Raw genomic sequence first — 24315 nt, forward strand, 5'->3', positions numbered from 1 at the left:
TGGATGTAGCATGCCAGGCTTCCCTGTCTTTCACCATCTCCCAGAGTTTCTCCAAATTCATAGTCACTAATGCTATCTAACCATCTCATCCTCTGCTGCCCTCTAAATAAAATTCTGGTTCTTAGGCATCACCTCCAAGATTCTGACCCCTTCAGTTTGGAAACAGAGCCTAAGAATCTACATTTGAATCAGAGACATTTCATAGCAAAGGAAATTTTACTCACGCCAGGAAGAAGTCTCTTCTAGAGGCTCATGTCTTCAAGAGGCTGAATGGAATTGGGTGTGACTGTGGACTTTTGGGGCCAAATCATTCTTTGTTATGGACCTTCTCCATGCACTGCACGGTGTTTAATTTCTGTCCACCAGATGCCAATTGCACCCACCCCCAGTCATGACAACCAGAAATGTCTCCAGACATCACCAAATGTCCTGGAGAGACACAATCCAATCCAATAGTGACCCACCAAATTTTAAAATCTTAATTTAACCCCTAAGAGTTAAAAATAAGATATGGAAACATCACTTGCAACAGTAACACATGAGAAATGATTCCAGTGTTTGATGAGAGGGGACTGGACACCCTGGTAGACAAACCATGAATAGTTAGGCTTTAACAAGAGTAAATAAGATAGTCTCTACTGAATCATCAAGCGTTCATTTCTGTTAACCCAGCAATCTCATCTGTATCAACTTACCCAACTGAAATAAAAAATCCAGTAGGAAAGATGTGTTGTACAATGCTGTTCACTGCCGGACTGTGATATTCTTCAGTCAGGATGATTAAGTAAATGGTGGTCCATCCTGATTATGGTATTTTTTATTATATGTAACAATCCAAAAAGAGCTGGTAGGTGCCTGAGCTGATTAGAATGTCCACAATATGCTGTTTTGTTTTTTTTTTTCCCAATATGCTGTTAAACTTAAAAAGAACCTTGACAGGAGAGAAAAAAAAAACACAAAACCTGGGTACAATTTGATCCTGTGTTTCTGAAATAAAAATGTGTTGTGTGGGAGAAAATACAAGCAGGTTGTAACAGAGTTTATGTAATATGAAACTTCTTTTTTCAAAACATGTATATATTTGCACCATGCACACTGAAAAGGTTTGTCACCAGAAAGTTAAGTTGTTGTCTCTGAGGAGGTGTGATTTAATTTTGCTTTTTTCAGTTTGCTTAGCTGTAAATTCTCATTTCTTCACTAGAATCACACACCATCTGTTATTTTGTAAAAGCCTCTGGTATATGCCTGCAAGCCCTAAGGGCTTAAGAATCTTGAAAACTTTTAAGTATTCTACTCAGAAAATGTACATGTTGTTGAGGGTTGATAAATGCCCCACCTCCCTCATCTGGAGGCCGGGACCACTCTAAGGTCGATGCTATATATTGTTCAGCCTCATCTAAGGTCCCCAGTTACTGGTAGTTAAGTTAATGGCTCACTGTCAGAGTCGGACACAACTGAGCGACTGAACTGAATGGCTCACTGGCGACCCCTGCAGGACTCCTTCCCGCTCTTCTTTACGTCACCCTGGGGGCTACCTGGGGGTCATCTCTTGGATAACTCAGGTCCTCATCTCAGGGTCTCTTTTTTGGAGACTCCAAACTATGACAGCGCTCTCCTCACTCTGTCATCTGAGACAGTCCTGCAGCTGCCCCTATAGGCCAGAGTGCGGCTGGCCATCTGTCATCCCTGCGCTATTCTGGGTGTTTCACGGGGCGCCCTGGGATACCGGCTCTCATTCCGCCCTCACCCGCCTCACTGGCTCCCCACCAGCACCTGGTCTCCTCCCACATCCTGGTCTGAAGCAGGGGGTGGCAAGTGTGGGTGGTGTGTAGGCGATGAGCAGACCATCGGGCCAAGAAGGGAACACAGATGTATGTGAAAACCCAACCAGGAACATTTAATAAAAAAATAAGCAAGTTATCCAGGACCTGACCGGGACAGCAGTTAGTTACCCCTCAGAGGACAAGGCACTGCTGGCCGGTTCTGACATTCGTCTCAGGCTTGAAGGCACGGTGAGTCCTCCAGGCTGTGCTGGGGGACGTCCTGCCCAGGCCATGGAGAGCGCCCCAGTGCAGCAGAGCCTGTCCGAGGCCCCAAACACATGATCCCACCAGAGGCTTGGACAAAAGAATGCCATCAAGCAGGTAGACCACACCTGAGATGCAGGGCAGGGCGGCCAAGCAACCGAGGACAGGGGCGTCCTCACTCCCTCCAGGGGGGCTGGGTCTAGGGGAGCGTTGCAAGAGGACATGGGGTCACGGAAACACGTGGCTCTCCCTCTTGAGGGAAGAGTCACCCCTGCTCCTGGGCAGTGGCGGGGGGGATGTTATATACACACATTCCAGGTGACGGGGGTGGTGCACCAGAGGAGTCAAACTCAGCCCCACCGGGAGCCCGCGAGGTCAGGCACACAGCAGGCACTCAATAAGTGCTTGCTGCATGAAGAAATGGAAGGACTCATCTATCTCTGTGGGGGTATCAAATGGTGACTGAACAGCTGTCATCCTGCTTTCTGCATCACTACTGCAGGAGATGCTCTCTGGATGTGTGGAGAAGAAACCAATTAGAGTGAAAAGCACCTTGATTATCTTCAGCCCTAGCACCACGCTCAGCTCCCGGCACACAGCAGGCACTCCATAAATGCACCGAGTCAGTAAGAGCTTTTGTGTCACAAGTACCGGGCACAAAGTCGGTGTTCAGTATGTGTTCAAATAAGTGGAAGTCTGCCTCACTTGTCCCAGAGCCTGGGATGGTGCCTTGCATACAGTAGGCACTCAATAAATACTCGCATGAATTGAAACAGTGAATGTGTATCACTAGGGCGTGATTCTTGACGGGAGATCGATAACGCTTGATGACTGACTCCATCACTGATGGAGGGAGTAATCAAACCTCATTCACTGCCAGAGCAAGGGAACCTGGCACCCTGTGACCAATCCAAGTGTTGGGTGCACCCAGAGATGAACAGTTCCCACCCAGTCCGCCTGGCATACAGTAGGCACTCCATTAATGCTGCCTGCGTGCACGTGATTGCTGAGCAAGAGCCGGCTGGACACTGCCCTGTGCGGGGAGCCCTCCGGGGCCTGCCAGGGGCCAGAGGGGCCCCGCCGTCCCCAGTGGGCGTGTGGGGGCCAGGCCAGCGACCGCTGCTTTGGCTCCACGGCCACCGCCCCTCAGAGCTCTCAGAGCTCATCCCGGGCGGCACTGTCCAGCGGGGACTGGAGCACGTCGGAGTTCTTGGCCTCGCGGCTCAGGGCCTGCTGTTCCCGCATCTTCTGGGACTTGGCGCGGTCCCAGTCGGTCTTGACGTGCTCGTTGTTCCACACGACTGAGGTCTCTGTGTCGCTCACGTACCCGTCGTCCCCTGTGTAATGCGTGGGGTAGATGAGCAGGGGCTCCACGGAGAAGGCGCGCAGGTCCCGAGGGGAGAAGTGGGCCTTGTATTCAGACCTGCAGGGGAGGAGCGGGGTGGGGGTGAGGCAGATGGAGACAGAAATGCGTGGCGAAGGGGACTCATGAAGGAAGCGGTAGAGAAGCCCCCTCCTGGGGCCCGCGAGCCTCACGCCCCCTACCCAGGCCAGCTGCACAGCAAGACCCCAGCTCCCCTTGCCCACTGCTGCCCCCTCTCACACTGGGTGCTTGTCGAACATGACTGGCAAGAACTCGTCCACCGGCAGCATTTTGGAGAGCGGCCGGGCAGCCAGCAGCTTGCGGGCGCCTTGCAGGGAGATCACGTAGGCCAGGGTCCAGTACGAGTAGTCGGCCTCCACCAGGTTCCTCACGCGGGGCACAGCCTTCTCAGGGTGCTCCACCTGCATCCGCTTCCGGCCCACGTAGCTGGGGTGCAGAATGGGGGCTCTGTCACCCTCCGCCTGTCTACCTGCCCAAGAGTGCTAACGCAGGGAGCCACTGAGCCGCTGTCAGACCCTGGGGTAGGGGGAGCTGGGGAGCACTGAGGAAGCTGGTGTGACTGGACTGGGTGAGAACAGGCCCACAGAGGTCTAGGGCCCACAAGGAGGAGAGTGGGACTGAGAAGGAAGCTTCTCTGGGTTCAGCGGGCAGTGGGACGGGTGAGCAAGGTGGTGGGTTCAGGTGAAGCGGTCAGGAGTGAAGGGGACCCATTACTACTCATTTTAATGACACTCTGATGAGTCTGAGGCTCAGAACCTGGATCAGGGCTCTGCACAGCAGCGGGGGGAAGCAGGGTGGGATGAACCAACCCACCTACATGAGACTGTTCTGGAAATACGTTGGCCACCCTCCACCTAGTACTGGTCTAAGACCCAGGCTCCCTTGGCCACACCCCACACTCGGCACCAAAGGCTCCGCCCTGCTCCCAAGCCTTGACCACACCCACCCAGGCCACACCCCCAAGTCCTTTAGCCACACCCACAGGGTTCCAGGTTAAATCTTAGCCACACTGGCTAAGTAAGAGGAAGGCCCCAGTCAAGTCTCCAAGCCCTGAGAAAGAGCTGGCAGGCTTCCAAGACCCCCGACTTCCAGGTCAAGTATGAGTCCTCCTGCCAACCTCCCACAAGACCCAACCTATTAACCTGCAAAGGCCCTCAGAGCTAGTCTCCAGGCCACCACGCAGGCCCGACTCACATGAGGTCCCAGTCCAGACCCTCCCGCTCCACATCCTGCATAAGGTTCATCAGTCGCCTCTTGAAGAAGATCTCGAAGCGTAGGTCATCCTCAAACACGAGTGATTTCTGCAGCCCGCGGTCCACAACCTGAGGGAGGAGGCCCACTGAGATCCTGGACAAATCAAGCCCAGGCCTGACCCCAAAGCCAGTTCTGCTTCAGAGGTCTGGGGCACCAGGAAAAAAGCAAAACACACACACACATACCACCAGAAGTTCAGATCTACCTCTTGGCCAAAACCTTCTCCTTACAACTTGGAAGCAGATTCCACAGCCTCAGCCTGGCTGCCCCTTCCCACCCCAGGGCCTAGGCCTGGGCCTGCCCTGTGCCTTTGATACAGAGCACCCTTCTCCCATGCAGCAGCAGGCAGGATCCCTCTCACCCTGCTGGCCTCAGTTCCAATGTCAACTAAAGAGATCCTTCGTGACCATCACCCAAAGCAGCTAGTTGAGGACGATTCATAACCCTGGACCTCTCCTGTAGGTGCCTCTCACTCATTTCAACGTTAGTCATTTCTCTGTGGTTTAGCATCAGTTTCCCCAGCTCCCAGGGCTGTGAATCCCCTGTGGGGAGCTGGGTGTGTCTTGGGGGCTGTCGTGTCCCCTGGACCAGCACCAGGCTGGGCACGCAGTCAGTACTTGACAAATCTTCCGTGAACTAATGAACTTGATAAGCTTCATGACTGAAGAAGACTCTGTCTTCTTCATCTGGGAAAACGAGGCTGAGATTGGGAAATGCCTTCCTTGCTCACAGAGCTCACCCCGCTCAGAGGCAGGGCTGGACTTGAACCTGGATCCCCTCTGGCTCCATAGCTGCCTGGACACCGCAGCCTTTGCCCCGTACCTTCCATGATCAATGTCAGAAAAAGAGAGCAACCTGGGCGAGAATGCACTGCCTCAAATACCAAATCTGGCCTCAAGTTGGACGGTTCCAGGTTCGAAGCCCCATCTGGCATCCTCGCCCATCATAACCTTTCCCTCCCAGGGTGTCTGATGAGCCTCTGTGGCTAATGGGATACCAATGTGTGGGGTGTGCATTAGTTAACATCACCATGGCTGGTGCTCCAATTAGTAAGCTCTGAGCACGGTGCCCAGACTCTAGATACTTGACAGTGGCTGGGTATGAAGAGGCTTCACTTGGAGGTCCAGGGCCTCAGACCCCACCGTTTCTAGAGTCAGGCTCACCCCTCCTCAGACTCAGGACTCACATCTGCACAGTGGGAGGATGGCAGCTGCCCCACCTGGGGTTCAGGGGCCACATTCACCCAAGGAGAGAGGCTGAGTGTCCTGCAGTGGTTCTGGAAGCCTGCCTGGGGTGCAGGGGATTCCCTCCCTGAGCTGTTAAGAAGCCCGAGGAGGGGACTTCCCTGGTGGTCCAGTGGTTAAGAATCTGCCTTGCAAAGCAGGGGGACACGGGTTTGATCCCTGGTCGGGGAACTAAGATACGGCATGCCGTGAGACAACTAAGCCTGCGAGCCCCAACTAGAGACTCCGAGTGCCGCAACTGGAGAATCCCCCAGCTGCAAGGAAAAGCCCCCACGTGAAGGGAAGATTCTGAGTGCTGCAATTAGGACTAGATGCAGCCAAATACATAAAAATCATAATACATAAGATGTTTTTAAATAAAAACAAGGGCTAAGGAGGGTCCTGACCCCCTGCCAGACGTACCTCCTTCCAGATGTTATAGTGGCTGAGGAAGCAGCCCAGTTCGCCCTTGGTGAGGGGCCGCCCATGGTAGGGGTCCCGGTAGCCTGGCAGCATCTGGATGCCCAGAGCCTCCACCTGGCTGGTGTTCATGGCTCTGCAAGTGTGGAGGGGTGGGGGGCAGAGGAAGACTGTATCTATCCACAATCCCACCAGTGAGCCTCCCTCCCCCACCCTCCCCCACCCTCCCCCACCCCATCCCGGACCGGATGTGGCCTGCCTGGGTGTGGCCTATACCCATGCGTACCCAGCCAGCGTACCCAGCCAGCGTCAGACCCACGCCGCCTCCGCGGCCATCAGGGTGGTCTACACCCACCCGCGGCGCCGCCCCTCTCCAGGCAGGGCTCAACTCACTTGCCATCCACAGCCTCCACCAGCCGGCACGCTATCTCCTGCTCTTCCAGGGCCCGCAGCATGCGTTCCCGCCGGTCCTGCCGCCGCTTCAGGTTGATCATGAAGACCTGCGGCCCACAGCCTCTGTTGTACCCTCTGGGCTGGCCCCCGGCCCCCACCCCGAGGGAAGGCCCGGCCTACCTCGTCAAAGCCCATCTTGTCTGGCGTCTTGGTAGGCACTGAGATGAACCGCGAGGGCTCCGAGGGTGGGTGCTTCACTGGGGGGGCAGCAAAGCCGAGGGGTCACCAGGCGGTCATGGAGACGGAGGGCTCCAGCCTCGCTCCTGATGCCCCCTCCCCAACCTCTGCATGGCTCCGTGTCACCCCGGGCTCCTCAGCCTGATGCTAGAGACCCTGCCTGACCCAGCCCTGCCCACAGAAGCAGTGCCAGTCTCTCTCCTCTGCCTCTTACCCACTCTGGCTGTTGGCACTGCTCCAGACTTACCCATCCCCTCTTCCTGCCTCTGGACCTTTGCACATGCTGTGCCTCTGCTGAAACCCTGTTCCTCCCTTGTTTCCTTTCCCTGAGTTACCAGCTAAGATGTCTTCTTGGGGTAGGGGGCGATGCACCAACAGGAGTCTCCTGGCCTCCCCAGGCTGAGTCAGGTACCTCTCTGGAGGCCCCCACAGCACCCGGCCTTCCATCAAAGCCTCATTCCGCAAAGCCTCATTCTGCTCTAAGTCCCAATTCTCTGATTATCTCCCATGAGCTCCACCAGAGGGACACCAGGTCCACCCACCCACGTTGGCTCCCTGGCACCCAACAAGGAGCTAGGCACAAACTCATAAAACAAGCAAAGGAATTACATTCCTCATCTGTGCTGTTGTTCAGTCGCTCAGCCATGTCCGACTCTTTGCGACCCCATGAACTGCAGCACACCAGGCTTCCCGGTCCTTCACCATCTCCCAGAGTTTGCTCAAACTCATGCCTAGAGTTGGGGATGCCATCCAACCATCTCATCCTCTGTCGCCCCCTTCTCCTCCTTCCCTCAATCTTGAAAGTGGACTAAAAAACCTCTCAGAGGTTTCTATCATGAGACGATCCCATGAAATCACATGTTATTTTGGGTTAAATTGTGTCCGCCCTCCAAAGATATGCTGGCATCTTGATCCCCAGTACCTCAGAAGGTGACCTTATCTACAAATAGGATCTTTAATGAGGTCATTAGGGTGGTGGGCTCTAATCAATATGGGCGTTCCTGGTAGCCCAGGCGGTAAAGAATCTGCCTGCAGTGCAGGAGACAGGTTTGATCCTTCGGTCAGGAAGATCCCCCGGGGAAGGGAATGGCTACCCACTCCAGTATTCTTGCCTGGAGAATCCCATGGACAGAGCTGCAGTCCATGGGGTCACAAAGTGTCAGACACGACTGAGCCACTAACATATACACGTGGCATGTAATCAGTATGATTGGGGTCCTTATAAAAATGGGAAATCTGGACACAGAGACCTCCATGGAGGGCACACGGGGTGAAGATGCACAGGGAGCTGGTGCCGTGTGACTGGAGTGACACACCTCCAAGCCCAGGGATGCTACGAAGCTCAGGGTGGTCATGATCACTCCCCTTTTAGCTGCTGTGGGCAGTGCTCAAACCACATCCCCAGGGCCCTGTCTCGGCCCATCCCTGATGGTTTCCCATAGAAGGAATAGATCCACAGGGGACTGTGAGCCTGCTGAGGCCCAGAAAAGCCCAGCATGCCAGTGAGTGTAGCATCCACCTCCGCAAGAACAAAGGCCCCGTGTGAGCTAGCAGGGCAGACACAGGCCCCTCTGTCTGGGAGAGGCCTGGGTGAGGCCCAGAGTCCACCCGGAGCCTCCCACCTCGAAGCCTGGGCCTCCTCCTCTAGGGACACTGCACCCTGGGGCTTCTTCCTATTCGGGGCCCATCACAGCTCCCTGCCACCTGCTGCCATCCTCAGGGGACCTTGGGACCCAAAAGGGCAAGGCTTTGGGATCTGAGAATCCGGCTGCAAAGCACTTTCCCTCTCTTTCTCAGTCTCCGCCTGCCTCCTTGGGGTGTACGTGTGGGAAGGATCTGCCTGTGGGAAGTGGAGGTATCTCTTTATCCTGTCTTACCAGTTCTGGGGAAATGGAACATATTAAAGTCCAGAAAGAACAAGGCAATGCAGCTATGTCACAGTGATAGAAAAATGCAACACCCCTAGGGACTTCCCCTGTGGTCCAGTAGCTAAGAATCCGCCTTCCTGTGCAGGGGATGCAGGTTCAATCCCTAGTCGGGAAACTAACATCCCACATGCTCGGGGCAACTAAGCTGGCACACGGGCAACTACAAAGCCCGTGAGCTACCGTGGAAGATCCCACAGGCTGCAACTAACACCAGACGCAGTCAAAGAAAAAAAAAAAATTGTAACATTGCTAGACCTATTATAGGGTGAAGGATTAAACTTGACCACAGAGCAGTCTGGCCTTTGCTCTCTGCTCCTGGGTAGTTGAAGACCTTGGAAATATCTTTATTTCAGGCCTTGGGCTATAGTGGGTATCTATGCCAACAGTGTAATTTAGGGTGGGGGTCTTGGCTCAGTCTCTACAGTGACTGGAGATGGGGGTCAGCCACGTGGCAGTCAGCTGTATCTGTAAGAGCCCCAGCATAAGCCCTCGATGCAGAGGCTCGGGGAGCAGCCTGGCTGGAAGTACACCATGCGTGTTGTCACGCGCTGGTGCTGGGAGAAGCAAGCACTGTCCACGCGACTCCACAGAGAACGGACCCCAGGAGTCCCTGTGCTTGGAATGCTCCTGGACGCTGCCCCACACGCCTTTTCCCTTTGCCAAGATGGCAATTTGTGTCTTTTTGCTGTAATAAATTGTGAGTTTAATAGCTTCAGCTCTGAGTACTTCTAGTGGATTATCCAACCTGAACATGTTCTTGGGGACTCCTGATGTAAGAAGTGAGAGCAATCTTGTAGGTATCTCCTAACTTTGCACCCACAGAAGCATGTCTAGAACTCTCTGCAATGCTGGCAAACAAGAAATGCCCTACATGCCCCAGAGAAGATGGGTGAAGTGACATATGGCACAGCCAAGAGTACATAAATCTGTAGCTGAACATCTACATGGAGTACGAGACAGCAAGGCAAGGGAATGAGTCACAGCCACACTCAGCAGCCAGTGGCAGCAGACAGGGACGCTGCGTGGACGACACCACGCTTGAGCAGCACACGGTGTGATTCCACTGATGTGAAGCACAAAATGGGAAAGCCAGTCAGCTGGTGGATTCAGTGGGGACACTGGGGAGGGTCAGGGCTTGGTCTGCATCTGGATATAAAGGGATATAAAACAATCATCACACTGCACACCCATGACCCGTTACTGCTCTGTGTGCTAAAACTCAGAGAACAGCCCTTATACTGAGCCAAGTGTATGGGGCCAACTGGGAAAGACACCCCATGAGCAGGCAGGGAAGGAAGCAAGTTGCTGGATTCCCCATAAACAGAGGGCATCTCTCTGAGGTTTTCTGTAAGCTTGAAATTTTATTGTAAAAAGATCTTTGAACACATGTAAAATCACATGCATAGCCTGGGACCAGGTACCCACACACAGGTAGAGAGAAAAGATGGTTTTCACAAGAACTGTGAAGAAGGATTTGCACAAATATCTGAAACTTCCAGACCCCCTCCTTCTATCTGTCCTGCGTGATCTGCTCGAGCCCTCAAACAGGAAAATATTCATGCCTCTGTTGTGTGTGAGTTTATAACAGTGGAGTGAACGGTTTCCTAACCAGAAACAAGAATATATGTGAAAATTTAAACTAGGACCATTGATAGTAGCCACAGAGAAGCTTCTCAGGGCCCAGTCACAGAAAGGAGTTGGCAATAAGCAGAGACCCACCTCTTGTGACTATGGTGGGGTTGCCATCCTGGGCCTGGACAACCGCATGGGACAGACACTTGGGTGTTGGGGGCAGGGTGGGGGGGTCTTCGCCCTGGTGACCTTGCAGCCTCCAGGTGTTATCTCAGAAGACCCAAAGTGTTAAGTGTTAGTCGCTCAGTTGTGTCTGACTCTTTGTGACCCCTGTGGACTGTGGCCCGCCAGGCTCCTCTGTTCATAGAATTCTCCAGGCAAGAATATTGGAGTGGGTAGCCATTCTTTTCTCCAGGGGATCTTCCTGACCCAGGGATCGAACCTGGGTCTCCCGCATTGCAGGCAGATTCTTTACAATCTGAACCACCAGGGAAGACCCCAAAGCCCCCTCCAGAGAGCAGAGTGTCATTCCATCTTCAACCACAAGGGGGAGCCATAGACAGAACCTTCTAGAAATGGACGGGGTGATGAGGACTGAGCCCCGTGACAGGGGCCTGGCCCTCCAATCCTCTCTCTGTGCAGTGGAAGGAATCGCTGTGCTGCTTCACAGGCCTTCACAGGGAAGTGGGTGCTCAGCACAGGGCCAGGCCCCCACAGAAGAGGATGTTGCTCCATTGTCTGGTTGCTTCAGAGACTCCCCAGCTGGGGGAGAGGCCCCTTCCTCAAGCAGCCTCAATGGTGACTCAGCCCTGCGCACTCAGCCCACCTCACCAGAGGTACAGGTGCTAACATAATAGCCTATGGATTTATTTGTATATGCATTAGAAAGACATCAGCTTGTAACCACAGTAAAAATACATATTAAAGTTTCCTTTTCAAAGTGTATTCAAATAAAAGAAAGTGTCCGATAAGATAAACATTAAACAAACAGTGGGTCTGGGGGCTGGCAGGGGCATGGGTGATGAAATGGCTGACCCGGCCATGCACGCAGGGTCATCAGTGAAACCTCCTACCTCCCGTGCTCCCACACCCTCCACGGCTCCTGCCTACCCCTGGGGACAAGACCTACTCCTAAGTCCAATGTCTGATGCCCCCACCGTGGCCCTGCCTGCTGGCTCTGTACCCCTTCTGCCCCACCAACCTTGCCTGTTTTCTGAGCTCACAGCCCCTCCAGCTGCCCAGCTCCTGCACGTGCTGCTCCCTCCGGCTGCAATCTCCCTTCCAGCTAACTCACCCTGGATCTTAATGCCACCCCCACCAGAAAGTTCACCCTGATTTCCCCAAGCGTGCCATGCATAGCTGCTTGCAAGCCATAAGAGTGGGGACAACTGTTCACACTGGATTCTCAGTGCCTGGCAAAAAGACTGATGCCCAACAGACACTCAATCAGTGTTCACGGATAGATGAGAGATGGTGGGGAGAGGGAGACAACGTGGCCCTCCTGGGGTGGTGCGCACAGACTCACCCATGACCTCCAGCTGCACGTGCATGAAGCTCTCGGCCTCGTCCTGGAGGGTGCTGTGTGACCGCAGTGGCACCGGCAGAAAGCCATACACTTCCTTGTTGCAGACGTACATCTGGACCTCTGGGGCCAAGCAAACAACGATGAGAATTGAACACAGAGCAGTAAGGCCGCGGAGGCAGCCTCTGAGCAGCAGCATTAGCCTCACTGCCCGGCGTGGGGCTGGGGCATAAATGGGTCCAGCTGTTCCCAGCAACCAGCAGAGGCCACCCCAGCACTCCATCTGGGAACTGGAGTCAGAAGAGGGGTTCACAGTGCCAGGCGAGAAGACAAAAAAAAACTCCACCTTGCATGGGTACTGACAGTCCCTGCAGGCTTCCATGACAAAGCAAACCACAGAACGGTGGGTGGACAGCAAATACTCACATTTATGCACAGAAATGAGATGCAGTCGGACAAACCATGAATATCATTATCTCTGTCTGTGTTTGTCCTTCTCTGAATAGCTAAAACATTTTTTTGAATGGTTTAAAACTTTACAACAAATATATATTTTTTTAAAGTGATGATCCCAACGAAAATGATTTTCATTCAAGGTGTGTGGGTGCTAAGTCGCTTCAGTTGCGTCTCACTCTTTGTGACCCCATGGACTGTAGTCCATCAGGCTCCTCTGTCCATGGGATTCTCCAGGCAAGAATACCGGAGTGGTTGCCATGCCCTCTTCGAGGGGATCTTCCCAACCCAGGGATTGAACCTACATCTCCTGAGGCTCCTGCATTGCAAATGGATTCTTTATTGCTGACCTACCAGGGAAGCCCTTCATTAAAGGGCCAGATAGTAAATGTTTAGGTTTGTGGGCCAAACTGCTCTATCTCAATAACTCAAGTCTGCCTTCAGAATGTGCCCAGAAAGGGTATGGAAGCTCTGCGCCCCTCGCCACACCTTGCCCCATGCATCTCTTCCTGCAGGTTGTTCTGGGATTATATACAGTTTTATAATAAATAGTAACCTAGTGAGTAAATGAGTTTCCTGCATTCTGTGAGCTGCTCTTGCAAATTAGCAGAACCCAAGGAAGGAGCTGTGAAACCTCTGATTTATAGCCATTTGGTCAGAAGCATGGGGGCTTCCCTGGTGGCTCAGTGGTAAAGAATCCACCCGCAATGTATGCAGGACACGCAGGAGACGTGAGTTCTATCCCCTGGAGGAGGCCATGGCAACCCACTCCAGTATTCTTGCCTGGAGAATCCCATGGACAGAGGAGCCTTGCGGGCTACAGTCCATAGGGTTGCGCAGTCAGACACAACTGAGCAACTGAGTGTGCAGTAGACACAGGTGACAACTTGAACTTGTGACCAGCATCTGAAGCAGGAGAGGGGTCAGTATTGTGGGCCCGAGAGCTTAACCTGTGGAATCGGATGCTATCTCCAAGCAAACAGAGTCAAAATTGAAATAGAATTGAGCTGAATTATCAGACACCTTGCTGGTGTCCTAGAATTGCTGGTTGGCGTGGGAAATTACCCATCTCCAACACACACACACGGGAGTTGGATCCTAGAACCCAAAAGACATTCTAGCCTGTGTCCACATGAATACAAATGGTGGGCTGGATTTGGCCCACGGGCCATGAGTTGCTGACCCATGTTTAAAATAAGTGACAAGTCAGCATTCAGTGTTCTCTTTCTCGTAAAAAAAATTTTTTTTTTGCCCTAAGTATACAATTAGAGAGCAATTATGCTCAACTATAGATAATTGGAAGAATATAGGGAAATATCAACAAGGAGGTCTTAAAGACCTGGGGAGTGAAGTCACCCAGCAGAGCTAGGGCTGGAGAGAGAATGGGTCCTGAGGATATCACCTGAACACCTGGATACAGCTGCACCTGAAGTCATTGCTGTACTCTATAGTGCTGGTTCTGTGAAACTTCTGTGGGCTGATAATTGGTCCCAAAGAACCAGACAGACACCCCATGATGGCAGATCCCCCGTGGGCTCACCTGCCTGCTTGCAGGAGAAGGCAAAAACAATGATGTCATCAAAGGACCAGGTGTAGTCAGGGTGCGGAGGATAGAAGGCCAAGTTCCTGGATGCCGCCTTCCGCAGGTCGATCAGGAAGGTCGAGTGCACCATGGGGACTGCAAAGCAGCCCCGGCGTTCCCGCTTGCGGATGGGGATGTAGGCAGGCGTGCGCTTGTAGTAGCCCTGCGGGGAGTGGAGGCAGAGTTCTGCGTGGGGGTCCCTAAAGGGGAGGCTGGAGACCAGGACAATGGGAGGCCCAGAACACCTGGAGGGTAAGACCAGGTGTCAGCTTCTGGCTGTAGTGGGCATCCCCTGAGTGCAGAGCTCTGGGCAGGGCCAAGCAGTCTCCAACCCCCAAACCTCAGTTGCTGGGCAGTGGCAGAGAACACAGGGAAACAGTGACTCACAGACCCAGATCAATACTTCTGATCTGAAAGGCAGCATTTGGGAAGGGAAATTAAAAACCTTTTCAGGGGCCAGATACTTGAGCTTCTTTAATTTTATAACTAAAACACCAGAAGTGGGACTTCAAAAAAGTCAGGGGGAATCTTTTAGAAGTTCTAAAAGCTTCTGGAACAATCTGGAATTGTTATCTCTCTTCCTTGTACCCTTTACAAATTGGAATTGTTAGCATATAAATTTAGACTTCTATGAATACTTTAAAATATAGACACCACTGAATTATTCACTTTTAAAATGGTGAACTTCATATTCTACAAATTATATATCAATTCAAAACAAAAAGATAGGAAGAGATAGGATAGGTCAGCATCCTAGCTCTAGCCACCTGGCCCGCTTCCAGTGCCACAGCCCTGCTCCAGCTCCTGTCCCTCACTCCGTCCGGCTTTCCCTACAACCCCACCCTCAACTCTGGGGTGGGACGATCAGAGCCTGGCATTTTAATGGCTTCAGTAATTGGTTCAGGTGAAGGAGATGGGACAAGGTTCAATCACAGTGAACTAGCTGAATGCTGCTGGAATTATTCCCCAGGAGTTTGAAAATGAAGTCACTCAAGGGAGGGAGGAAGAGGAATGTTGGCTGAACACATAGATCAAGCCATGCCTGAAGTCCTGCCCTGGCACTACCATGTCATAGCTATGTTTGCATAGGCAAGTCACTCCCCCTCTCTGTATTTGTGTTTCTGCCTCAGAGTACTGGTGGCTGGGGGCAGCGGGCAAGGTGGAAACAATCGCAGACCATCCCCTAATTTGAGGATTGTCACAATGGTGTTTATAAAATGGTCACGAAGAGGCAGCATGGTAATAAGCTAGATTTCAAACCCAGCCCCTACTTGCTCTGTCTAGCCCCCACCACCCCCAGGCCCCTGCCCTACCCCAGCAGCCCCCTGACCTGGGATGTCATCCCACACCAGAAGTTGGAATACGCAGCTCGGGAATCCAACATGGGGGCCACCACCGTCTTGTTCTCTGCGATGAGCAGGGTCAGCGTGTCAGGGTTGAGGATCAGGTTGTCGGCGTCTACAAACTGCAAAACACCCAATATGGCATCAGCGTGGGCCATCAGAGACACCTGGGCTGACATCAATGTGGGCCAGGAGAGTCACCTGGGCTGACATCAGCGTGGGCCAGCAGAGACACCTGGGCTGGGCCATGGCTTGGAACAGCTGGGGCTGAGGCTAGGGTCCCGGGGGCCTGGGGTACCCTGAGTAGCACATGCGGCCTTGGAAGCCCCCGTGCTTCTCAACAGACAGCTCTGACCTAAGTCACCAGCAGAGTTACGATCACATGATGAAATACACTACATGGCAAGAGAAGGGATGGGCCACACGGCACAAAGCAATATGAACGGGCCCCACGCACAGTGCTGGCACGACCCCGGAAGTGACAGCGGGGTACCACACGGCTCCATTTGTGGGAACTTTCAAGATGGGCAGTGCTGGTTGACGAGGAGGACGGCTGGGGCAGGAGCCGCCTCTGCAGGGAGGGGCCGGGAGAAAGACACTTTTTTCTATGTGAGTTAAATGCCAACCAAAAATTTTGTAAAAATAGGATCTTTATGTAAGGTTCTTTTTTTCCTTTAACACTTTGAACATTGGAGTAAAACGATGATCACTCGTTTGTGGAAACCTGGAAGGAAATTCACCAACCCACAGACAGGGTCATCACAGTGGGGTGTGCGCCTGCTGGTGCCCCCCGTCAGGCCACACGGCAGAGCTGTTCATCACACGAGCTGGGAACGACTCAGGAATCTAGCTGTGGAGAATCAGCTACAGAAACTCTGGCCCTGTCCCACTGTGTGGCTACAGAGTCAAGACAAGTGAGAATCAAGCAACAAAACACAGGTAAGGATCTCTCTATTGACCCAGATGTGAAAACAGATCACAGTATATTACAGAGAGCTGTCAAGAGGTGGGATTCTTGGTTTTTCATTGTTTTTTTTAATGCATCTAGTCCACAGAACATGCTTTCCGTTACCCACGCAGGGTTTTCAGAATGCTCGAATCATTTGCTGCAAACAGCAAACACTAGAACCCCAGCCTTCTCCAGCAACACGGGAACGGCATTCCCACAAGGCGAGGCGCAGCTGCAGGTGGGAGGCGGCTGCCCAGCCGCTCCGGACATTTGAATCTGCGACCTTGGAATTACACACGGTGAAAACGGCCAGTCTGGTGGTTTCTCCGCAAGTGGAACATTGAGTTACAGCAAGTTCACTCAGAGATACAGAATGGGGAAACTGGAAACGTGGACTTGAAGGGACATTTGTTCACCATGTTTAGCAGCATTATCCACAGAAGCCAAATAGTGCCAACAACCACGGGTCCATCAGCGGAGAAAAAACAGAATGTGTTCCTTTCACGCACAGAACATGACTCAGCAGTGACGAGGCGTGAAGCAGGGCCACAGGCTGCAACACGGGTGAGCTCTGAAAGCACCAGGCTGAGGGAAGTCAGCTGCATAGCTTACGAAACGCCCTGGACAGGCCAGACACAGAAACACTCAGCAGATCAGTGGTCCCCAGGGACTGGGAGAATCGGGGGGTGATTGCTCATGGGCACTGGGTTTCCCCTGGGGGTGATGGAAGCTGGTTTTGGAACCAGACAGAGGCTGTGGTTGCAAAGCATGATGAATGTACTAAATGCCACTGATCTGTACACTTGAAAAGGGCTAATTTTATGTTATGTGACTTGTACCTCAAGTAAAAAAACACAGTCAGAAAGTCAGTCTCTCTAGGAGGTGACATTACAAGGTATGTTTTTTTTTCCTCTTAAACTAATTCTTACTGTTTCTTGTGTATTTTCTTACACGTAACACCCACAGTATCCATAAAAAAGAGAAAGAGGGCTTTTTAATAATAATTTTCAAACACTATGGACTTCCCTGGTGGGAGAGTAGATGTGGATCTGCCCGTCAATGCAGGGGGTGGCGGGTTAGATCCCTGGTCTGGGAAGAGTCCACGTGCCGTGGTGTAACTGGGCCTGTATGCTACAACTACGGAGCCTGCCACCCTCAAGCCCATGCTCCGCAAAGAAGAGTAGCTCCTGCTGGCCGCAACTAGAGAAAGCCCACGTGCAGCAATGAAGACCCAGGGCAGTAAAAAATCAACAAATAAATGCATGTACTCAGGTACTCAGTCATGTCTGACTTTGCAACCCCATGGACAGAAGCCCTCTAGGTTCCTCTGTCCATGGAATTTTCCAGACAAGAATACTGGAGTGTGTTGCCATTTCCTCCTCCAGGGGATCTTCCCAACCCAGAGATGGAACCTGGATCTCTTGAGTCTCCTGCATTGATAGGCAGATTCTTTACCACGGCACCATCTGGGAAGCCCCAAATAAACGCATAAAATTATTAAAAAAAAAACAACACTCAACAAATGATTTCACATTCCAATATGGATTACCAAAGCCCTCAGTTACAAAAATACATCCGTGTGTCAAAAGCTGCTTTGAGTTCTGAAGCAGATTCCTGAGTTCCACCCAGGTTTGCTGAGGGAAAAAAGTGAAAACCAGCCAACCCCAAACCATGAAAGCGAAACCCAGGGAGGCAGACAAGGTGGCCCTGGGCTGGATGGTGCCAGGAGGTCTGAGCCCACCTCTGTCCCTCACTGATTCTGAGACACCACCCAGCAGGCTGTCACTTCTCTAAGCCTCCATTTTCCCATCTATAAAATGGTCTGATAAGGCACCAAGTCACAGGGCTCCCAGGAGGAGCCTGTCACCTCCTTCCTCCTCCCAGGAGGTGGCTCTGTCCTCCCCACAAGGCTCACGCCAGGATGTGAGGTCCTTCTGGCACCCAAACATCCAGCAGGGACTGTTCTCTCAGCCTCAGAGCACATCCTGAAGCCACAGCCCCATACCAGCGCCCACCCTGGCCTCCTGCTGCTGCTATTCCTGCCCCATCGGCCCTGCCCCCATGGCAGCCACAGGGACTTCTAAAAATCAGAAATCAGAACCAAGCCCTCCCCTGCTCACACATCCTCCATGGCTCCCCATTACCCTCAAAATAAAAGCCACATCCCTCCCTCTTGGCCTGTACAGTCCAGCCCCCACCCACCACCTCAGCATCACCCCCTCCATCGCTCCACTCTGGCTACATTGGCTTCCTAGCCAGTCCCAGAATGTCCCAGACTTGCTTCCTGCTCTGTTCGCTCTGCCTCAGACATTGGCCCCCAGCTCCCACTGAGGCTGGCTCCTCTGCTCCTTCAGATCTCTACTAGGGCCCCCTCCTAAGGGAGGTCCCCAACCCCCGGTACCTGTGACTGTGACCTTATTTGGAAGCTGGGTCTCTGCAGATGTAATTAAGATGGAGTTCATCCCTCTTACGCTGTTGGTGGGAATGTAAGTCGGTGCAGCCACTATGGAAAACTATGGAGACGGCTCAGAAAACTAAAAATAGAATGACCGTATGATCCAGCAATCCCAGATCCGGGCATATATCCAGACGAAACTCTAATTCAAAAAGACACATGCACCTCCCTGTTCACAACAGCACTGTTCACAACAGCCAGGACACGCAAACAGCCTGCATGTCCATCAGCAGACGAGTGGATACAGAAGACATGCATATACATGATGGGACCATGCCATGCGCAGCAACACGGATGCAGCTAGAGAGGATCATACTAAGCAAGGTAAGCCAGAAAGAGAAAGGCAGACACCGTATGATATCACTTACATGCAGAAGCTAAAATACCGTACCAATGAACCTGTTCCATAAAACAGAAACAGATTCACAGGCTTTGAGAGCAGACTTGCGGCTGCCCAGCGGGAGGGGTGGGGGTGGGAGGGGCTAGGGGTACAGGATTAGCAGATGTCCACTATTATACAGAGAGTAGATGAATCCCAGGGACGGTGGAGCCTGATGCGCTGCCGTGTCGGGTCGCACAGAGTCAGACACGACTGAAGTGACTTAGCAGCAGCAGATGAACAAAAAGGTCCCACTGTATAGCACAGGGAACTATGTGCAGTATCCTGTGATAAGCCACAATGGAAAAGAATATAAAATAAACAAATAAAACAATAATCACTTTAAAAAAGAGATGGGATTCATACTACATTAGTGAAAGGGTCAGTCTCCAGTCTGTCCGACTCTGTGATCCCATGGACTGTAGCTGGCCAGGCTCCTCTGGCCACAGGGAGTCTCCAGGCAAGAATACTGGAGTGGGTTGCCATTTGCCTCTCTAGGGGATCTTCCCGACCCAGGGATTGAACCTGGCTCTCCCATACTGCAGGCAGATTCTTGACCATCTGAGTCACCAGGAAGACCATATTAGATTAGTGCATGCATGCCAAGTCGCTTCAGTCGTGTCTGACTCTTTGCGACCCTATGGATGGTAGCCCGCCAGGCTCCTCTGTCCATGGAACTCTCCCGGCAAGAATCCTGGAGTGGGTTGCCATGCCCTCCTCCAGGGGATCTTCCCAATGCAGTGATCGAACCTTTGTCTCTCTGGAGCTCCTGCACAGCAGGCAGGTTTTTCACCGCTGAGCCACGGGGGAAGCCCCATGCTAGATTAGAGTGGGCCTTAAATCCAGTGACTGGTGACTTTATAAGAAGAGATCACGTGATCACAAAAGCACAGACTGCAGGGATGCTGCCCGCAAGCCAAGGAATACCTGAAGCCTCCAGAAGCTGGAAGCGGCAAGGAAGCCCCCTGCCCTAGGTTTCAGACTGCGGGCCTCCAGAAGTGTGAGACAAGAAACTTGCATCATGGTAAGCCCCTTGGTGTTGACCCTTTGTTACAGGAGCCCCTGAACGCTGACCATGCTCTCAAGTGTCTTTCAGGGCACTGGCCGCCTTCTGATATTTCCTCGTTCGGTTTTGTTTGCTTTCTGGTCACATTCACCTTTCCTGGGAAGCTAGGAAGGTGGGGCTCAGCTTGTGCTTATCGTCACTGTGTCCACCAGGCCTGGCACGAGGAGGGCACAGGGAGTGGCTGATAGACATACGCTGATTGATACATTAAGAAGGTACAGACCAGAGCTTCCCTGGTGGCTCAGCGGTAAAGAATTCACTGGCCAGTGTAGGAGACACAGGTTAGATCCCTGATTCAGGAAGATCCCACATGCAACTAAGCCCGGGCACCACAGCTATTGAGCCCGAGCTCTAGAGCCCATGGACGGCACCTACCTAAGCCTGTGCGCCCTAGAGCCCGCGCCCCACAACAAGAGACGCCACCGCCATGAGAAGCCCGTGCACCTCAACGAAAAGTAGCTCCCACTCGCCACAACTAGAGAAAGCCTGCATGCAGCAACTAAGACCCAGCGCAGCCAAAAATAAATAAAGAAGAAGATAGAGACCAGCACTTTCCTGGTGGCCCAGGGGCTAAGAATCTGCCTGCCAATGCAGGGGACACAGGTGCAGTCCCTGGTCCAGGACAATCCCACATGCCACAGAGCCACTAAGCCAATGTACCACAACTACTGAAGCCCACGGGTTCCAGAGGCCGTGCTCCACGAGAGAAACCACGGCAATGAGGAGCTCACGCACCGCAATTAGAGAGTAGCCTGCACACAGCGCAGCCAAAAACAATTTTTTTAAGACAAGGAAAAGATCTTGGGTCTGGTGCATAGATGGGAAACCACGATAGGCACTGTTAGTCCGACATTATTACATTTAACCTCTACAGAGAGTTATGCTCAGTGGTCAGTGCCCCCTGCCCATCACACCAAGTGAGGGGACCACACCTGGTCAAGGGGCCAGGCTGAAGGAGCTCACAGAAGACTCGTGATCTGTGGGCATGCATCCCAATATTGCACTCAAACCTCAACCAGCCCCTTCCTGCCAGGGGCCCAGGAGGGGGAAGTGAAAGTCAGGGGTCAGCAGCTCAGTGTCGCCAACATCCCCCAGGCCCCACCCCATCCTCCTGCTTCTCGGAGTCACCCAGAGGTCATCACTGTGATTGGGCAGAGATATCAGATCACTGGTGATGGTGATAAAAGGGGAGATGAACAAGTGTCCAACCACGGGGGACATAAAAACCCATTCACTTCTGATGATTAAGAACCAAGGTGGCCTAGGATCAAGACCCAGCTCCTCCACTAACCAGCTGTGTCACCTCTGATAACTCACTTCCCCTGTTAGAGTCTCAGTTTCCCCCTCTGTAAAATGGGGTTAAGGTTGGTCTCTGAATCCCGCGGCTCCACCTTCCCTTGGAGACGCCAGACCTTCCACCGGGGACCCCTGCGTTGGGCGGCCGAGAAACTCACCAGGATGTAATCAGCCCACATATCCCGGGCTGATTTCAGAGCCGCCTGGCGCAACTTCATGACATGCTCGTAGCGTGAGTCAGACCAGTGTTTGGGGCCCTCCTCATCTGGGTAGGACCTGCGGAGAGGCAGCTGTGATGGGAGAAGCACAGGGCACTGTCGGAGCCCAGAGAGGCCTTGAGCTGGCTGAACGCGGGTAGTCAGAGAGGGCCTCCCGGAGGAGGGGATGTGTAAGCTAGATCTGAAGGCTGGGAAGAAGCAAGGACAAAATAGAGGAGGACAGAGGTATGGTGTGTCCCAAGTAGGGGACACGGTGTGTGCAAAGACCCAGAGGGGAAGAATGCTGGGAGAGGGGTGAGGGGCAAAGGGGTCTCTACTGCCTTGTAGGGACATGCCCCCATCTCTGAGGGAGGGGGAGTCGAAGAAACCTGGGAGCCTGTCCTCCTAGACTCCTAATCTGGTTTGGGCAGTGGGTGGGTACAGAACTAAAGCCTAAAAGAACGAAAAGAACTAAGTCCACGTCAGCCAAGGGCTCATGGGGAAGGTAAACAGCTGAGCTAAGAGAGATAAGGAATAAAGCAGCAGGCGTCCACCACAAAGCCCAGGGAATGAAGGAATTCCAGGTGGAATAAATAGAGGGGGTAAAAGTCCAACCGGAGGATTATGGCCCACTGGGGAAGCTGGAGGCGAGGTGGGTAGGTAGCCAGAGCCAGTGCAAAAGGCTGCAGAGCTGGACTGGAGCGTCAGGGGCTGGAGGCAGGGGGCGGGCAGGTCTGTCTCGGGACAACGGGAGCCATAGAGGGTGTGTGAGCAGGGACACAGCCAAGTTCCAACTGGAGGAGGGATCAGGGCAAGGCCTGGCGCTTACCTGGGCTCCTCCGATGGCCGCCACTCCACAGAGTGGTACAATCCCTTCACAGCCACCAGCCACTCCCGAAGCACTGCCGAAGTGTTGTCTGCATTGTGGTCTGTGGCCACCCTGTAGGCAGAGCAGGACAGGGAGTGAAGCGAGGGAGACGGAGGCAGGACAGGCAGCAGGAAGGCCCCAAGGGCTGCCACACACCAGCTGGGCCTCACACCAGCGACACAGCCCTGGGCATGACACGCCCCCCACCACGGCGGTTTCCTCATCTGTAACACAGGGGGTGAGGACTGGGCCCACTTCCCTGAGTTGCAGAGGGGACTATTTTACAAGATCATTTTGGAAAAACACATTAGACATGATGCCAGTATTCTAGGGCATCTAGGATCTTACAACCATATTCGCTACTAAATATGAACAATTTAGTAAAAATACATTTATATCACACAGTCCGGTCCTGCCTTCTTCAACTCTCTCCTGTGAGTAGTGGGGTTGCTGTCACTCATTCAAGAAACATTTCTTAAGCACCAACTAAGTGCTTGGATTATCTGGACTGGAGGGAAAAGGAATATTTGGAAGCCATCAGCCGAGAACTATTCTCTGAAATGAATTGTTCTTTAGTTGACAACAACAACAACACTGATGACAGTAATAACAACAAAATCGAACAAAATTATTATTATAATATTCACAAGTCGGGTCACTGATGCCCACCCAGCACAAGGGCTTCACACTCATTAACTGGTTCATCTTCAAAAACAACTCAATCAGAGTTATCTTAGTATCCCCACTTTTCAGAAGAGAAAACTGAGGTAGGAAGCAATGAGTCACCAGCCAGATTTGTTCCTGGCCCTGCCCCATTCCGTTTCCAGGAAGGATCTGCTCCCCCCCTACCCTCCGCCAGCCGCCGGGCACCCCACCCACCCACTCCAGTACTCAGGAGGCAGGAAGTCTGATTGAGGCTGGGCTCAGGGATCAAAACGGCAGCAGGAGCGAAAAGACGTTCAGTTAGTAGAAGTGCAATGTGGGCCATGGCAACGCCCCAATGCAGGGGGTGGTTCTCAGGCTTCCCATCTTTCAAGCTGTGAGTGCTCCCAAGTGGGTTAAGGGGTTAGTCTCGGGCTGCGCGGCACGGGTGATCCCGGATATGTCCTAATGGGAGTGGGGGCAGGGAAGCCAGTAGGCGGCAGAGCAGTGGCTCGCCCCACCCTAAAGGGGCCAGCGGGCTCAGCGCGGTTCCGCCGGTGCTAACGCGGCGGAGAAAAGCAGGCAGGAAGGCACACGCAGCTCTGGTCCGCTCTGATGCGGGACAGCAAGCAGGGCGCGCGGCGCGGTTCTGGCCCGCCCGCCCGAAGGAGACAGCAAGCAGAGAGCACGCGTGGGTCTGGTCCGCCCTCCCCAATGCGAAGACAGAGAGCAAGGCGCGGCGTGGACCCGCCGGGACGGGGACAGCAGGCCTGATGCGGAGCCGGTGGGCGCCGCGCTCACCACAGCGCCGTGCGCTCCCGCGGATGCCGCAGCCGCTCGAGCGCGCCCAGCGTGGCAGGCAGCGCGTGGGCCGCGTTGCGCGCCAGCAGCGCGATCAGCACTCGCGGCGCCTGCAGCGGCGACTCAGGGCTCCAGCGCTCCTCGGGGAAGTAGGCGGCGGCGCCGGGCGGGCCCCCCAAAGGCGGCAGCGCCAGCAGCAGCAGCAGCAGCAGTACCGGGAGCGGCCGCCCGTGTCCCTTGCACGCGCGTGGGGCCGCCGCCATCGCGCCACGAGTCGCCTTTAAGCCGCTTTTCTGCCGGCGTACGCGCACCGCGCCTTAAAGG

The 24315-nt window shown here is 53.3% G+C and overlaps 1 protein-coding gene across 1 annotated transcript; it reads right to left on the minus strand.

The window, feature by feature from the left end:
* Positions 1-1872: 1872 nt before the first annotated feature.
* Positions 1873-24284, minus strand: COLGALT1 (collagen beta(1-O)galactosyltransferase 1). The gene is made up of 12 exons (NM_001098955.1): positions 23992-24284; positions 22510-22620; positions 21642-21759; positions 15326-15460; positions 13954-14158; positions 11964-12083; positions 6882-6958; positions 6702-6808; positions 6312-6444; positions 4606-4733; positions 3631-3837; positions 1873-3450 (listed from the first exon to the last, which is right to left on the minus strand). Exons 1-12 carry the CDS (start codon positions 24252-24254, stop codon positions 3183-3185), a joined length of 1872 nt encoding a protein of 623 aa, NP_001092425.1. The 5' UTR covers positions 24255-24284; the 3' UTR covers positions 1873-3182.
* Positions 24285-24315: the final 31 nt, after the last annotated feature.

The sequence above is a fragment of the Bos taurus genome, chromosome 7 (assembly GCF_002263795.3).
Source record: "Bos taurus isolate L1 Dominette 01449 registration number 42190680 breed Hereford chromosome 7, ARS-UCD2.0, whole genome shotgun sequence".
In the NCBI taxonomy this organism is placed as follows: Eukaryota; Metazoa; Chordata; class Mammalia; order Artiodactyla; family Bovidae; genus Bos; species Bos taurus.